The 17,950-nt window shown below is 43.9% G+C and overlaps 2 protein-coding genes across 2 annotated transcripts in view; one reads left to right on the top strand and one right to left on the bottom strand.

Annotated features, from left to right (window-relative positions):
- Positions 1–7,337: 7,337 nt before the first annotated feature.
- Positions 7,338–16,553, bottom strand: CGGBP1 (CGG triplet repeat binding protein 1). Its single transcript, XM_038766216.1, has 2 exons — positions 16,391–16,553; positions 7,338–11,690 (listed from the first exon to the last, which is right to left on the bottom strand). The coding sequence occupies exon 2, from the start codon at positions 11,669–11,671 to the stop codon at positions 11,168–11,170; it is 504 nt and encodes a 167-aa protein (XP_038622144.1). The 5' UTR covers positions 11,672–11,690; positions 16,391–16,553; the 3' UTR covers positions 7,338–11,167.
- A 415-nt stretch (positions 16,554–16,968) lies between these two features.
- ZNF654 (zinc finger protein 654) overlaps positions 16,969–17,950 on the top strand; it is a 38,119-nt gene continuing 37,137 nt past the window's right edge. Inside the window, exon 1 of the mRNA XM_038766233.1 lies at positions 16,969–17,091. Within this exon, the coding sequence (XP_038622161.1) occupies positions 16,969–17,091 (123 nt within the window). The remainder of the gene's footprint in view (positions 17,092–17,950) is intronic.

Here is a 17,950-nt window from a genome sequence, read left to right as displayed (position 1 = left end):
AAACTGAAGATGAGGGAAAGAGAATAAAGCGTTTAGTACAATGCAAACAAGCACTTAGTACAATACACTGCATACAGTAAGCATTCAGTAAATACAATTGATTGATAATTGCAGTATTTTTATGGCATTTATTAAGCATTTACTAAGTGCAAAGCACTGTTCTGAGCACTGGGGAGGTGACAAGGTGATCAGGGTTGTCCCACGGGGGGCTCATAGTCTTAATTCCCATTTTACAGATGAGGTGACTTGCCCGAAGTCACACAGCTGATAATTGGCGGAGCTGGGATTTGAACCCATGACCTCTTACTCCAAAGCCCGTGCTCTTTCTGTGCCAAACACTGTAATGCTGGGGTAGATACAAGATTATCAGGTTGGACACACCTCTGTCTCACAGTCTACATAGGAGGGCAAACAGATATTTTATTCACACTTTACAAACAAGGAAACAGGAACTGAGAAGTTAAGTGACTTGTCCAAAGTCACATAGGAGAAATGTGGCAGAGCTGGGATTTAGAAACCAGGTCCTTTGACTTTCGGGCCCATGATCTTTCCACTATGCCACGCTGCTTCCAAAGTAACGATCATGGTATTTGTTTGTGCTGTCCTAGAAATGATTTTTTAAAAATATTAACACACTTTAATTACCCCTCGAGGCTGTTACTTGGTCCTCTGCAGAATACTGAATCAACATATTGTGTTTATCGAATTGGCTTGAAGCTGTTCTAGGGACCTGTCCTAAGAATTTTGATATCTTTGCCAACTTGGTTAGTTTAGATGTGATGGTGATTATGACGATCAGGTTACATTGTGTTTAGCACACTTCCCTTTTAATCCTATGACTTTTGAGGGTGATACAAACTGTTACGTGATTATATCAACCTTCCAACTCCAGAAATTCGTGGCATTCATGTACATTTTGAATTCATTTTCATTGTGGCTAATGTTAAATGCTTCTTTGTCTTTATGCACTTAGGCAAAGTAATTACTATAGTGGTATTTTTCTCATTCTCTCCTATACACTGTGATCTGCTCTGAGGTTCAGCCATTTTTATGTCCACAGAAACCACATAGCTACTCTGTGCGTCACTGCAGCTAGCTCAAAGTTACTTTTTTTCTGGGCATAATAGTTCTACCAAATTGAGAAGCAACTTTTAACTTTTTTCTTATTGCTGATATTTTGATACAGATATTCTATGGCTCTGAGTGAGCCAGAAGGTAGTGTTTCTAAGACAATTTCAAGTCCGAGATAGCTCACATTATCCTTAAACTTCGTGGGATTACCTAAATTGGTCTTGTATCTTTATTTTTCCCTAAATCTCTCAATATAGCCTGAACCCGGTTAATTCTATTTGTTGTTGTTGGGTTTATTTTTTCTGAACAGTTGTGCTTGGGAGCCTCGAGATCATTCTAAGACTGAGTGGGGAAAAAAGGAGCCCAATGTTTCAGCCTGGGTTGTGCGTAACTTTTTTATTTTCCTGAATTTGCAGTGTTTTAGCAAATTGGTGAGTTTTCAGTTGCCTGTTATGAGTGGGGTGTGAAAATTGGTATTGGATGCTGAAACTCCATTTCTGTGGCAGGAAGCAGAATAGAGGAGTGTGTGAGAAAACAAAGCAAGGGGTGAGATGGAAAGCAGGAGGAGCGGGACAAAGAGAACTGGGAAAGTGAGGACAAAGAAAGGGAATAAGGGATAGATATTAACAGGTTAGAAGTAAGTGGAGGAAGGAGATTGTAGGGAAATTGCTTCTACTGGTTCAGTTACATGTAGGCACAATTGTTTTGTAGGCATATGAACAAGGGTAAAAAAAAAGGCATGTTCCTATTGTCTATCTTGAATTTCAATATATTTGGAACCCTTTAACATTGAAGAAACCTGTCCTCTCTTACTTCTCTGTTTGGCAGCTGCCTGATTTCAAATAGTTCAAAGACAGGACCGCCTTCAGCTTAGTCACTGATCTTGATAGCCACCATGGATTCATTCTTCCAGAATCCTACTTTTAACATTGATTGTTCATATTTACTGAGCATTAGTTTTATGCAACACATTACACAAAGCACCAAGGGGAATTTTAAAAGGAAGGAATCCACTTTCCTTGCTTTTGAGGAATTTATAGTTAATTCAGGAAACGGAATACCTCAATTATTATCTACCAATCCCTTCTCCATCGCTGTAGGTTCTCCAAGGCCCCTCTCCCCCTCCCTTGTGGTGTGGCTTTTTAAATTAGAAAAAAAAGTGCAAATGTTTAAACACTTACTATGTGCTAAGCACTGCATTATATACAGGGTATCTAGATCAGATACAGTCCCCCCGACACATAGTGCTCACAGTCTAAGAGGGAGGGAGAACAGGTATTTAATCTGCATTTCACAAACGAGGAAACTGAGGCACAGAAAACTTAAGTGATTTGGCCAAAACCACACAACGGGCAAGTGGCAAAATGGAATCCAGATCTTCTGTCTCCCTGTCCTCTGCTCTTTCCACTATGCCACACCATTTCTACAGTACTTTCTCTACTTCTGTTCCTTGCCCACTTGATGGAAATCAAATGACTACTGATACTACAAATTATTTGTACAATGGCTTTGTAGTGCTATAATGTAGCTGTTTTCTGGTCAACTAGTCAACTGAAGGTCCTCTTTTATTGACTCACACACCCCAAATCCCCCGATTCTTCAAGGCCCTTCTGAAGCCTCTAGGCGCCCCAAATCCACTTTCTTCCCTAACCCCTGATAACCTCACTTTACTGAAGAAATTGAAGCCCTCATGAGTGCATTTCCCAAAGGGTTTCCACTGCTCCCTCAAATAATCTACTGATGCTTCCTCAGCTCTCTCAAGTATTCCAGCTGTTTCTATCAAGAGGAAGTCTCCCAACTGCTTTCCAAATCCACCCCATCTATCTGTACCTCTGATTTTACTCTCTCTTGCCTCCTACAATCACTGCTTTTCACCTCTCACTGTTATTTTCAACCTCTTACTCAGGTAGCTTCTTCCCCTCAGCCTTAAAAAAATGCTCAGCGCCTCTCATTCTTAAAAAAAAAAAAAAAAATCTACCCCCACCCCCTTCAGTTATCATCCCATCTCAGTTCACATTCCTATCCCAGAATGGGTTGTGAATGCCCACTACCTCTATTTCCCTCTCTCCATCCCCCATCTTACCTCCTTCCCTTCCCCACAGCACCTGTATATATGTATATATGTTTGTACATATTTATTACCCTATTTATTCATTTATTTATTTTCCTTGTACATATCTATTCTATTTATTTTATTTTGTTAGTATGTTTGGTTTTGTTCTCTGTCTCCCCCTTTTAGACTGTGAGCCCACTGTTGGGTAGGGACTGTCTCTATATGTTGCCAACTTGTACTTCCTAAGCGCTTAGTGCAGTGCTCTGCACACAGTAAGTGCTCAATAAATACGACTGATTGATTTCCTCTCCCCCAACTCTTGTTGCCTCACTGCCATCAGGTTTTCAATCTTTTTCGCTCTTCTGACACCGCACCCCTCAATGTAAAGCCAAGTCCAAAGGTCTATACTGCCCTGATCCTCTTCTCTCTCTCTCTCTGACACCATGGACCACTCCCTTCTCCTCAAATACTATCTAGCCTTGATTGTGCTGAAACAATATTAACCTGGTAGTTCTCCTACCTCTCTGAATGCTCCACAATTTTGTTTGCACACTTTTCCCTACCGGCAAGAGCATGTCAGAGGACAGGAGTGCTAATCCCAGCTCCGCTCCTTGATGATGATGGCATTTGTTTAGTGCTTACTATGTGCAAAGCACTGTTCTAAGCGCTGGGGAGGATACAAGGTGATCAGGTTGTCCCACGGGGGGGGCTCACGGTCTTCATCCCCATTTTACGGATGAGGTAACTGAAGCACAGAGAAGTGAAGTGACGTGCCCAAAGTCACAGAGTTGACAAGCGGCGGAGCCGGGATTTGAACTCATGACTATGACCAGACATCCTTGTCTGCTGTGTGACCTTGGGCAAGTCACTTAACTTCTCTGTGCCTCAATTACCTCATCTGTAAAATGGGGATTGTGAGCCCCATGTGAGACAGGGGCTGTGTCCAATCTGATTACCTTGTATCTACCCCAGTGCTTGGCACATGGTAAGTGCTTAACAAATATCATGCTTATTTTTTTTGTTATTATTATTATTCTCTGGCTCTCGCCCTCTTACTGTGGGCATCCCGCAAACCTCCGTTCTTGGTCCCCTACTCTTCTCACTTTCCATTGATTCTATCTTTTTTTAATGGTGTTTATTAAGTGCTTACATTGTGGTAGCACTGTAATAAAAACCCTGGGTAGGGGCAAGCTAATCAGGTTCATTCATTCATTCAATCATATTTATTGAGCGCTTACTGTGTGCAGAGCACTGTACTAAGCGCTTGGGAAGTCCAAGTTGGCAACATCGAGAGACGGTCCCTACCCAACAGCGGGCTCACAGTCTAGAAGGGGGAGACAGACAGCAAAACAGAACATATTAACAAAATAAAATAAATAAAATAGTAAGTATGTACAAGGTTGGACACAGTCCATGTCCTACATGGGGCTCACAGTCTTAATCCCCATTTTGCAGATGAGGTAACTGAGGCCTGGAGAAGTTAAGCGATGTCACACAGCAGAGCTCTTAATCATTCAATCGTATTTATTGAGCGCTTACTGTGTGCAGAGCACTGTACTAAGTGCTTGGGAGAGTACAATAATAATAATTTTGGTATTAAGTGCTTACTGTGTGTCAGGCCCTGTACCGAGTGCTGGGGTGGAGACAAGCAAATCAAATTGGACACATCCTTTGTCCCACAGTCTCCATCCCCATGTTACAGGTGGGGTAACTGAGGCACAGAGAAGTGAAGTAACTTACTCAAGGTCACACAGTGGAGGAGGGATTAGAGCCCATGACCTTCTAACTCTCAGGCCCGTGCCCTATCCACTTTGCCATGCTGTTTCTCTACAATTTATCTTGACCATCCTTTAAATTTTTAGAATCAAAGGAAGTTGATTCCTCTCTGGATTGAATTTCAGGTCACTTTGCTACAAACTAAGGCTAAAAATTAGGACCAAACTAAATTCGACATCACCCAAGAAAGATGTGGAATTACCACTAACCAATGAAGAGGCTATATGAGCCCCATGTCCCAGATGGGACTATTTGCTGCCAAACCTGGCAAAAATGCAATCAGGGTTTGATTAGTAACACAAACAGAGGGAGATCACAACCCAGACTGCTAAAGGAGAGGTTGGTTTGCAGCTCCTGAAGGTGGTCAGGCTATCGGGCTACTCAGAAGTCAGTTTGATGAACAGGGTGGGGCTAGGCCAGACAGGCCTAGTCTTTTGGAGATGCACCTTAAGGAGGAATATCAGAATATCTCTCACTACATGCCGATTTTTGGGGGCTAGATGTTAAAGGCAGATGTGAAGCTCCCTTCACATTAAGCTTTAAATAGTCAATCTTCCCCTGACTGATCAGCCACCCACAAGGAACTCTAGCTTTTTCCACCTAAAGGCCAAAATCCAGTACCCTCACAGAATAACCATAATATTAACGATGGTATTTAAGCGCTTCCTACGTGCCAGGCAGTGCACTCGTATTCAAACCTACCTGGACATAGTCCCTTGTCGGGCTCACTGTCTCAATCCCCGTTTTACAGATGTGTTAACTGAGGCGCAGAGAAGTGACGTGCTTTGGCCAAGGCCACACGGCAGACAAGTGCTGCAGCAAAGTATACTGGAAGGAGGAGGGGGCTTGGCCTGAACCAACGTGACCTGGCTCACAGTTGTATTTCTGTCTCTCCAATTAGAACATAAGCTCCTTGTGGGCACACTAGATTTCACACTAGAAAACAAGATAAGGTTGGAAGCATCAAAAAAACACCCTGAATTTGAATACTGGACAGATCATATGGCAGAATTTTGCCGTCTTGGTCCAAAATACACCAAATGAATGTCCACTATCAAAGTAGATGTGGTTGTATAATTTTATCATATTTTTAGGTGGTCTTGCGCTGTATGACTTGGCGTGTTCTTGGCCTGCAACCATTTAACTGTAAATGACGGTATGACCACATCCACAACAGGAAAACCACTAGGCACAGAGAATATGAAATGCAGCTGAGCCTTTACTGGCTGTGCTCTCTGTTTATTTTCAGTCAAAAGACAGGTAGCTTGAAAATTACCATTTTTAATTATAGTGGAAACTGGTTTACCTAGAGAGTACTCAGGTAGGCTCCTGGAGCTAGAGTGAATAATCTGAATTATTGCCTCCTTGTGTTTCATGGCTGACCTAACAGGGCATCTTATTGGCAGCTTCTAGACTGTGAGCCTGTTGTTGGGTAGGGATCGTCGCTATATGTTGCCAACTTGTACTTCCCAAGTGCTTAGTACAGTGCTCTGCACACGGTAAGCGCTCAATAAATACGATTGAATGAATGATGCCCTCCTCAGGCTGCCTAGACTCCAGGGACCACTTTAAGCCGTCGGGAGATTCTTAGCTTAAGGATTTAGCTATTATCAAGGCCTTCTTCCTCATATCTGTAAATTATTATGTGCCTGCTTACCCTGTTAGATGGAGCAGGTATTATGTGAAGAGTAGGCACTGGGCAGGAAGCAGAGTAGAGGAGTTTTGACATACAAAAAAAAAAATACAGTTTCTGCCCCAAGGAGCTTGTAATATGCTGGATCCAAATCTGTTAGGATCTGAAAATTTGGGAGTCTAACCAGTTTAACCAGTTGGGAGCCCAACATTTCAAAGTACATTGCTTGAATGAGCAGGCTGATTTTAAAAGCAGTTATCTGTGGGCTCCAGCTTTGTACACACATGCAGCAATTTTACTCAATGAAAAAGGCAAATTAGATATTTTTCTCCTTTGCTCTGTCTCAGCTAAATCTTTAGCAGTGGGAGATAGGGAAAAGCATCAAAATATATTAATACATTTAGGTCGTCTTCTCCCTTCCCACCCAATTTAGTTTAGCCTGCAAGAGGTGGATATCAAGGGTGGCTGTATCTGTCCAAATCCACCTGAAATTGATTAGGAAATCTTCTGTGTCATATCTTTGGGGAGCCTGGCCCTCGTAGGGCTGTACTTTATTCAGGGTGGAAGTTACAGTGCTCCGCATACAGGAAGCACCCAATAAATACCATTGATTTTTAGAGGCCCTCTTATCTGATGGCTCAGGAGGTAAAATCAATCAGGAAAAATTGCAGGCTATGATTTTGTGCACTTGCAATTCAACAATAAAGGGAAATCTAACAAAGCGTATCCATTTTTCAACTCTTAAAAAAAAAAAATTCCCAGAAATGACCAGGCTATGCTTACACAAACACCCTGACATTTCAATTACATTTTTTTAAAAAAAATTTATTTCTAAAAGTCACAGACCGACAAAACTTTAAAAGCGACATAGACATTAATACTCAGGATACATGCATGAGCAAAGAAAGTATAGCACTGAATACAAAATGAACATAGTAAACTATTAGTACAGTACTCTGAATATGAGTAGAATATCATTAAGAGTTGTATTTCCTTCAGAAACTTATGATAGTATGGCATAAAAGAGACCAGGGTTTAAGAAAGCCACTTCTCTATTCACTTTATTAATGACCAAAATAGAAACATTTGTAGTTGTTACTTTAAGCCAAAAAGCTTTCCATTGGAAGTTCAACTGCAAATTTAAGCAACTGTTTCTGACTAGTTTAGGTTGATGCATTCAAGCGATTTTTTTGATCACGGGGGGGGCGGGGGGCGGTGGCAAAATGCAGGATTCAAGAGAGACCAAAGTAAAATAATCATGAAATTATTTGATTTAAAAAATTTGGGGGCCACTTGCACAGTTTTTTCCCCACATAACGCACTTTCAAAATCAGCCAGATATGGAAAATTTCTCTCCAAAATACTTGCCAGTACCGCCTGTGGAAAAAGATTAGCTTTTTCAGATGTCAAAAAAACCAAGCTCAAATCATCGACTAATCTACTGAATTTGAACTTGGGTGAAGTGCAGAATTTTGAAGGAAATTTTGTTCTGATCCCAGTTTATAAACCTCTTAAACCATTTAAATAATGTTAAAAACATTATTTGAGAAATGGCATTTGCAGAAGGTTCAGTGGTGGTCATTTAAAAAACATCTATCAACACTCAGGTTCTTTACCATTTGCAAGCCTCCTAAAGTTTCCCCTTCTAAGAAATGTTTACAGAACCTTCCGGCTTTCCTTTATTCCCTGCAGAATCAGAAACCCTATGGCGAATTTTACTTTCTAAACGATATGTAAACAATTTATTATAAGCATACAATGAATTTTTGGAAGACATACTATCATACTTTAGAAACATTTACTATTCACAGGTAAGCTTGTCTTCAAGGCAGTCTGTAAATGAAACATTAGCCACCCTTATAGTATGCATACAATTTACGAAATAGAAAAAGGCTATTTCTTCAAGAGTATAGCATTACACTAACACTACATAGTTAAAGTTGAAAGAACTGTAGAAAACCTCCAATACACCTCAGAGGCGGCTTTCAGATATTTCCTCTTTATTCTATCCATTACACGAACAGTGGTTTCACTGACTGGAACCAGCTTTGGAAAAGTTAACATTTAGCAATTTACCTTACATTTTTTATAAGCCCCGAGACCATGTAAATCGGTCTCAAGAGGAAAAAAAATTCTTAATCATAAAAACATTAACTATCATTTAAAGATAAAAAAAGAAAAGGCCTCAAAAGGTACATTCCCATAATCCTTGGAACAGGTAGATGGGCTCTGACCCTAAATATGATAAATGCAATTAATGATGGTTTTGATGCCTAAAGTGCATCAAAATATGGGCAATCACTTAAAGAAAAATAATAACATCACTTAATTAGCAATGAGTAACAATAATAGAGTAACATGTAACTGTAATGTTACCTGCTGACTGCACTTGCAATGGAAGCACTATCAAGCTATTCAACGTAGGACTAACTCCTAAAGTTTGCTGCCACTACTAGTTTGCCTTCAAAGTAAAATGAACACTGAAAAACTGAGTGGAACAAAAATTACACGGATTTACATATCATTAGCAAGAAGCCTATTTTCCTATTTCGTCCTTTGAAAAGACTTTTAAAAAGCAGTGCTTTAGGACGTTCATCCGTCTCTCGGATTTATGTAGGGTCCTCTTAGATGCTCCAAAAGAAACACAACTACCTACCAAAATGAACTAAAAACACACAGGTTAGTCAAGTTCTTAATGTGTGCTTCATAAATAGATAGCACTGCTCGGAAAACCCGTTGCGCCCGCTCACCACAGATTAGGAGTGAGGGACGAAAGCGAATATGGAAGTCATGTAAGTGCTACACTTTTTTTTTTTTTGCAAGGGAGTATGTTCATTTTGTGGGAAACACTATTGTTCTATAGAAAAATTATGAGGACCTTTCTGAACGGATTAGCGACTCGACAGCACTTCCTTACAGAGTTAGATTTCAACATTCACAGAGTGTATTTCCTAGATCAGTAAAATGTGTACACTGTGAAAGCAGAGAGAACACTTTCACTTTCATTTCGATATATGAGCAGTGATATAATTCCGCAAATGCGTTTCTAACATATATCTTGAAGCAATTTAAGGGGGCTTTCAAAACAATAGCAGCTTAAATTAGCGGGTGGTTAACTTAAAAAAAAGGTTACACTCCAGCTGTCCGGTGGCTTGCATGTGGAGTCTACAGAAGTGCTGCTTAGCAATTTTGACAGTCTCGCTGAGATAGATATTTAGGCTCAAGAGAACAAACTTCTGCACGTGGCAGATCGTTTTCCAGATGGACATTTCCCCCAACACATTTATGCATGATAGGCTGTTGCCAAACAAATACATTTTTAAATTTCCAATCAATGGCAGAAAAACCCTTGCAGTACCTAAAGCAATGTTTTATATGAAAGTAACTCTTAGGGAAGTTCACTTATTTCTAGGTTGTATAGACTTGGGTAAGGTCAAAAACGGAAAAGCTAACTGAATCAGGTCAATTTCTGTATGAACTGAATCACAGGCTAGAGATAGAGTGTTAGTTTCTCAGGGTAACATTATTCTGTAACAAGATAATTAACCTTCACCAGTTAAATGAAAACGCCAAGCCTGCCTTTCCACTCACCCATAACTTGGACACTAAGCAAAAAAGCTTTTGCAGAGCCAACGGACAGATAAGGTAGATGGAAAAAGACCGTGCTTGTATACGGGGCTTTATGCAGTAGAGTCCAAACTATCATAGTGTATTCAACTTGACTGGCATTCAGAATTTAGGCCGAGAACTCTCTCTGGTTTTTGGCACATGTTAAAATGAACATGTCAGTCCTTTGGTCACTTAATAGGTACCACTAAAACAAAATCTAGAAGCAAGGAGGAAAAGAAGGAGCGAAGTAGAAAAGATAGCCTACAACCATCATGAGGCAGAGGTGCCGACTTTTCTTATTATGGAGGGGGTGCGGGGGCAAAAGGGAGCAAGGAATGAAGGAAGGATGAGGACTAGGAAGAGACCGGCTCCATCAATCCAAGACACTAGAGAGCCAATATTTTGGACCCTGACGGTCCTGACTGGAAGCTCTCAAGGCTTGTTGGAGACCTGGGATGACCACGGCTGGATGTCCAGCTCAAAAAACTGTGTGGGTCTTGACCCATAAAGAGTGGGCACCTGTGCCCTGAAGTCTATCACTTGAAACTGATAAAAACCAAAGGCACCAGTAGTTCATATTTCCGTTCCATTCGAGGTTGCTCAAAGCACAAACATTTTTACCAACAGTAGCTTCAACAGTTTTCTATGCTCTTTTTCTTTGTCACCGTGCTCACCCCCACCCCCACAAATCAGGGAACATTAAAAACATGCCATAACAGATCGAAAAGAAAGTTAGAAGAGGTCTTCTATGCATAAGCTTTCTGAGGGGAAACCATCAATTTTAGGTAACTGTCTGGTTTCAGGTGTTCTACCACACTAAAAACTTAAGTTCAGGCAGCTGTCACTGGTGACAGTTCAGTTGAGTTCTGCAGTGAGGTTGTCACTTTCTCAGCTATATACACGTTGCAAAACTATTCAGTATCACATGATTTTAATGAAATAAATATAAAAATGAACCACACAATCAATACATAACTTTAATACTCCACATCATTTGCCTTGCTCACAACGATGTCACCTCCAGGTCAACAATCTTGTGAGTTGAGGAGCTGATTCTCATTTTCGTATCCATCGGGCAGGTACGCTCTCCTTAGCTGGTCTGACTTAGGTATGGAGCCACCGTTCTTCACGTGGCGAGACAGGAAAGCACGAACGGCTGGGTGATCGGCCTTCTCGAGGGGGATGTTGGCTTCCAGGCACATTTTCACAAAGTCCTGGATAACACTGATTTTCTCTGTCTGCGCAGTACTGTTGCACTGAAGAGAAGCTGTCAGGGGTCTCTGCTTCTTCCTCACACCCTGCTCTTCAAATTCCGCCTTCCGTTTCGTGTGAGTCTTGGACTTGAGGTGGTCGCTGATGGCAGACTTGCGAACGTGATTCAGTACCACATTGCAGGAAGTGCAGAATAGTTTCCCTCCGTCTTCATGTAATTCACCTCCAAACTCAGTGACACGATCCCGGGGAGTTACGTACAAGGCAGTCTTAGAACGGTTGCGAGTAGGAGGGGATGTTACTACAAATCGCTCCATGATGGTTTTCAATAAGTTTCTTTTAAAATGAGAGAGAGAGAGAGATAGGTGAGAAATTGTAGGAATACAAGTTGTCTGCCAGCGGCTACACACTGAAGATAAAGAGGCCTGAGATTAAAGGCCTCCCTAAAGTACACTTTTTTTGTGGAAAAATGGTATTTAGCTTCTTGAAGACAGACTGGCGTCTGCTAATTCTACTGTAGGCTCCCAAGTGCTTAGTAGAGTGCTCTGTGCCCAGTGACTATGCAAAATACCATTGATTAGGCACTTACTGTGAAGCACTTCACCCAAAATATGACAAATGACATTACAAACTAAAATCAGGAGGGAAAAGAACACCTTATGAAAGTTCCCTATTAAACATTTAAAAAGTGAACATTAGGACATTAAAGTTATGAAGCTAAATTTCACTGTACCGAAGACCATTAAAACTTAGAGCAAATCTCATTAAATGCTCAGCACCCAGCTCAATCATATTTAAACCGGAATATATTTCTAGTGTTTTTCAACTAAGAGCAACAAATGGAAACATACTGTATCTCTGTCCTAACAGATGAGGTTTTTTTTTTTTAATTTATTTTAAGGCAGCCCAGCGCAGAGCTTTAGATATAACTCCCCTGGCAAGGATTTTGTCTGGCATCAGAGATGCCAATAATTCTATTTATATTGTGTATATATATATATATATATATATATATATACAAAAAAATTCTATTTATACTGATGCCTGTTTACTTGTTTTGATGTCTGTCTCCCCCCTTCTAGACCGTAAGCCCGGTGTGGGCAGGGATTGTCTCTCTATTGCTGAATTGTACCTTCCAGGCTCTTAGTACAGTGCACTGCACACAGTAAGCGCTCAGTAAATACGACTGAATCAATGAACAAAGGGGAGGATGTTAAGAGGAATAAAAAGACAAGTATCAAAAAGGTAAACCCCCAAAACTCCAAACTGAATTTAAAATAAAAATAGCTCCTCAAAACATAACCACTATTCAGTAGTACTTTTCTGCTGTGAGCCCCGTGTGGGACAGGAACTGTGTCCGATTTGATTAAAGGGTGTATCTACCCCATGGCTTGACACACAGCAAGCACTTAACATAATAATTATATTCCAGGAGTCAACCCTTAAAATGTCTATTTTCTGTGCTCAGTTGTGGATCCAGGAATTTAGAGCTTTTAACTGCTCAAGGACTAAGCCCACTACGAATCTTCATTTTCAAACCTTTATACGCAGAGGCCTAAAATGGATAAGGCACTTCCCCCCTTCCCCCCACTGCCCATCACCCCTAACTCTTCCTCCTACACTCGGAAGTGGCTGCACGGGGATCTTTCAATTCAGACGAATACAAAGTACCCCAATGAAGCCAGTCGTGTTTTAAACCATTTAAAATCAGATTAAAAATCATTTTAGAAAACGTTGGCAAGTTGAAACTGAAAATCTCTCGCCTCTCAGGCAGCTTTTGCATCAAAATCACTATCAAAACTACGGTCTTCATCTCCTACGGGTCAGTTCTTAGAGGCCTCTGTTCTTTAGACTCACACACTGACGTGTGATGTCTGTCACTCTTCGGTTCTGAGTCCCATACAGTTTGTAAGATAGGAAGGGTAGTAATTGTTAAGAGTTTCCTCTGGGCCAGGCACTATACTAAGCGCTGGGGTGGATGGATACAAGCAAATTCATTCAATCCTATTTACTGAGCGCTTACTGTGTGCAGAGCACTGCGCTGAGCGCTTGGGAAGTACAAGTCGGCAACATACAGAGAAGGTCCCTACCCAATTGAGGGTAAGATGAGTGTGGTTCAGGAGAGGTTTGTCAACAGCTTGAAGGCTATTAAGGTCCTCTAATCCTTTATTTTCCAGTAGATTTGTTCCTTGTCTTACGTCTGACACCCCCACCCCACCACGTTTTGCTAAGTGGGAGAGTTTCATTCTCAATACGGGATATTAAACATATGAACCATCATGAAACAGTGGTGCAAATATCAGTTATCGACCCTCCTGTGAATCAATCTTATTCAGGGTGACTGTTTCTCAACTATTGGCCCTTGTAGCCAACTGGGGGGTAGATTGGGCAGGCCTTCTCTAAAGCGACCACTTTCATCCACGTCGAGAAGCAGCGTGGCTCAGTGGCAAGAGCCCGGGCTTTGGAGTCAGAGGTCATGGGTTCAAATCCCAGCTCTGCCACTTGTCAGCTGTGTGACTTTGGGCAAGTCACTTCACTTCTCAGGGCCTCGGTGACCTCATCTGTAAAATGGGGATCAATCAATCAATCATTTATTGAGTGCTTACTGTGTGCAGAGCACTGTACTAAGCGCTTGGGAAGTACAAGTTGGCAACATATAGATACGGTCCCTACCCAATTATGGGCTTACAGTCTAGAAGGGGGAGACGGACAACAAAACAAAACACGTGGACAGGTGGCAACATATAGAGGCGGACCGTACCCAACAGCGGGCTCACAGTCTAGAAAGGGGAGACGGACAACAAAACAAAACATATTAACAAAATAAAATAAAGTACATAGAGTAATAAATACGTACAAACATATATACAGGTGCTGTGGGGAGGGGAAGGAGGTAAGGCAGGGGGGATTCATTCATTCATTCACATTGGTTGAGTGCTTACTGTGTACAGAGCACTGGACTAAGCACTTGGGAAGGACAAGTTGGCAACATATAGAGACGGCCCCTACCCAACAGAGGGCTCACAGTCTAGAAGGGGGAGAGGGACAACAAAACAAAACATATTAACAAAATAAAATAGAGTAATAAATACGTACAAACATATATGCATATATACAGGTGCTGTGGGGAGGGGAAGGAGGTAAGTCAGGGGGGATAAATTCATTCATTCAATCGTATTGATTGAGCACTTACTGTGTGCAGAGCACTGTACTAGGCACTTGGGAAGTACAAGTTGGCAACATATAGAGACGGCCCCTACCCAACAGCGGGTTCACAGTATAGAAGGGGGAGACGGACAAAACAAAACATATTAACAAAACATGTTAATATTTTAAGTAAACGTCATCATCGTCGTCATCATCAATCGTATTTACTGAGCATATACTGTGTGCAGAGCACTGGACTAAGCGCTTGGGAAGTCCAAGTTGGCAACATCGAGAGACGGTCCCTACCCAACAGCGGGCTCACAGTCTAGAAGGGGGAGACAGACAACAAAACAAATTAACAAAATAAAATAAAGTAAATAGAGTAATAAATACGTGCAAACATATATACAGGTGCTGTGGGGAGGGGAAGGAGGTAAGGTGGGGGGGGATTCATTCATTCAATCGTATTGATTGAGCGCTTACTGTGTGTAGAGCACTGTACTAAGCACTTGGGAAGTCCAAGTTGGCAACATCGAGAGACGGTCCCTACCCAACAGTGGGCTCACAGTCTAGAAGGGGGAGACGGACAACAAAACAAAACATATTAACAAAATATGTTAATATTTTAAGTAAACGCCATCATCATCATCAATCAATCGTATTTATTGAGTGCTTACTGTGTGCAGAGCACTGGACTAGGCGCTTGGGAAGGACAAGTTGGCAACATCTAGGGATGGTCCCTACTCCACAGCGGGCTCACAGGCTAGAAGGGGGAGACGGATAACAACAAAACATATTAACAAAATAAAAGAGTCCATATGTATAAATGAAATAGAGTAACCAATACGTACAAACATATATACATATATACGGGTCCTGTGGGGAGGGGAAGGAAGTAAGGCGAGGGGGATTCATTCATTCATATTGATCGAGCGTTTACTGTGTGCAGAGCACTGGACTAAGCGCTTGGGAAGGACAAGTTGGCAACATGTAGAGACGGTCCCTGTCCCACAGCGGGCTCACAGACTAGAAGGGGGAGACGGACGGGAAAACAAAACACATTAACAAAATAAAATAGGGTGATAAATACGTACACACATATATGCATCTACACAGGTGCTGTGGGGAGGGGAAGGAGGTAAGTCGGGGGGGGGATTCATTCATTCATTCAATTTTATTGATTGGGCGATTACTGTGTGCAGAGCACGGTACTAGGCGCTTGGGAAGGACAAGCTGGCAACATCTAGGGACGGTCCCTACCCCACAGCGGGCTCACAGTCTAGAAGGGGGAGGCGCACAACAAAACAAAACATATTAACAAAATAAAATAGGGTAATAAATATGTACACACATATATGCATCTATACAGGTGCTGTGGGAAGGGGAAGGAGGTAAGTCGGGGGGGATTGATTCATTCAGTCAATTTTATTGATTGGGCGATTACTGTGTGCAGAGCACTGGACTAGGCGCTTGGGAAGGACAAGTTGGCAACATGGAGGGCCGGTCCCCGTCCCACAGCGGGCTCACAGGCTAGAAGGGGGAGACGGACGACAAAACAAAACATATTAACAAAATAAAATAGAGTAATAAATACGTACACACATATATGCATATATACAGGTGCTGTGGGGAGGGGAAGGAGGTAAGTCAGGGGGATAAATTCATTCATTCAATCGTATTGATTGAGCGCTTACTGTGTTGCAGAGCACTGGACTAGGCGCTTGGGAAGGCCAAGTTGGCAACATGGAGGGCCGGTCCCCGTCCCACAGCGGGCTCACAGACTAGAAGGGGGAGACGGACAACAAAACAGGACATATTAACAAAATAAAATAAATAGATGGGGTGGGAGGGAAGGAAGGGGCAACGCGGCCGCCGTTGGCGGGGCCTACCTGGGCCCGAAGCGCCTCGGCGGAAACGGCGGCGGCGTTGGCCTGACGGGCGGAGCCCCTCCCCCCCCTCTGCCGCCTCAGGCCGCCCTCAGCTTCTCCACACCCCGGGGGCCTCGCTCGTCCGCCCGCCCTGTCGGTACCGTGAGGCTCGGCCCGCCGCCGCCGCCGCCGCCGGGGGAGGGGATAACAAGCCGGAAGGGCGGGCGGGCGGGCGGACGGACGGAGACACCGGATCGGATGGGCTGGGCCGGGTTGATAGCTCCGCCCCGGCCCGCTCCTATGGCGAAGCACGGAGGGCGGCCCCGGGCCGTCGGGCCGGTCTGAGGGAAAGAGGGCGGGCCGGAAGGACGGACCGACCGCGCGCTGAGCGACGGCCCCGCCGGCCAATGGGAGCGCGGGGCGGGGCCGGAAGTGGGGCCCCCGCAGCCCCGCCGCGCGCGCGCCCGCCCGCCCGCCCGGCCGGGGGAGTGTGTGTCTGTGTGTGTGTGTGTGTGAGTGTGGGTGTGTGAGCGTGCGTGTGAGTGACGGGGCCCGGGGGCGGGGAGCGGGGCCGGGACGCGCCGGGCGGCCTCAGCCTCATGGCGGAGGAGGAGAGCGACCAGGAGGCCGAGCGCCTCGGGGAAGAGCTCGAAGCCATCGCCGAGCCGCCGCCCGGACCCGCCGCCATCAGCAGCCGCGACTACTGCCGACGCTTCTGCCAGGTCAGGCGCCCGCAACGCGCGGCCCTCCGGCCGCGGCCCTCCTCGGTACCCGCTCCTCCGCCTCCTCCGCCTCCTCGTCGTCCTCCCCTGCCTCCCCTGCCTCGGGGCGCCGCTTCCGTCCGGCTCCGGCCCGGGGTTGGCTCCGCGGCCCCGCGGCCCCTGAGGTGATGCCCACCCGCCCCTCCGCAGCCTCCGCTTCCCGGGAGGGCGGTAGGCCCGGCATATACATACATACATACATACATATATACATAGATATCTCCCTCTTCCTCTCGCTCTCTCTCTCTCTCTCTCTCCTCCCCTTCTGTCACCTCAGATATATATATATCTATCTCCTTCTCTCTCTCCCTCTCTCTCCCCCCTCTCCCTCCCTCCCTCTCTCTCCCTCCCTCCCTCCCTCTCTCTCCTCCCCTTCTGTCACCTCAGATATATTATATATATATATGTATATTATATATATCTCCCTCTCTCTGTCTCCCTCCCTCTCTCTCTCCCCCTCCCTCTCTCCTCCCTCTCTGTCACCTCAGATATATATATATATATATATATATATATATAGATATATATATCTTCCTCTCCTTCTCTCCCTCCTTCTCCCTCCCTCCCTCTCTCTCCTCCTCTTCTGTCACCTCAGATATATATATATATATCTCCCTCCCTCTCCTCCCTCCCTCTCCTTCTCCCTCCCTCCCTCCCTCCCTCTCCTTCTCCCTCCCTCCCTCTCTCCCTCCCTCTCTCTCCCTCCCTCTCTCACCTCCCCTTTTGTCACCTCAGATATATATATATATATCTCCCTCCCTCCCTCCCTCCCTCTCTCACCTCCCCTTTTGTCACCTCAGATTTATGTATATATATATAT

Source organism: Tachyglossus aculeatus, chromosome 24 (genome assembly GCF_015852505.1).
Source record: "Tachyglossus aculeatus isolate mTacAcu1 chromosome 24, mTacAcu1.pri, whole genome shotgun sequence".
NCBI lineage: Eukaryota > Metazoa > Chordata > Mammalia > Monotremata > Tachyglossidae > Tachyglossus > Tachyglossus aculeatus.
Note: the sequence above shows the minus strand (reverse complement) of the source record. Positions and strands in the feature narration are given on the sequence as shown.

Coding starts and splice junctions, on each gene's coding strand:
- CGGBP1 (XM_038766216.1), bottom strand. CDS start 11,671: ATGGAGCGATTTGTAGTAACATCCCCTCCTACTCGCAACCGTTCTAAG.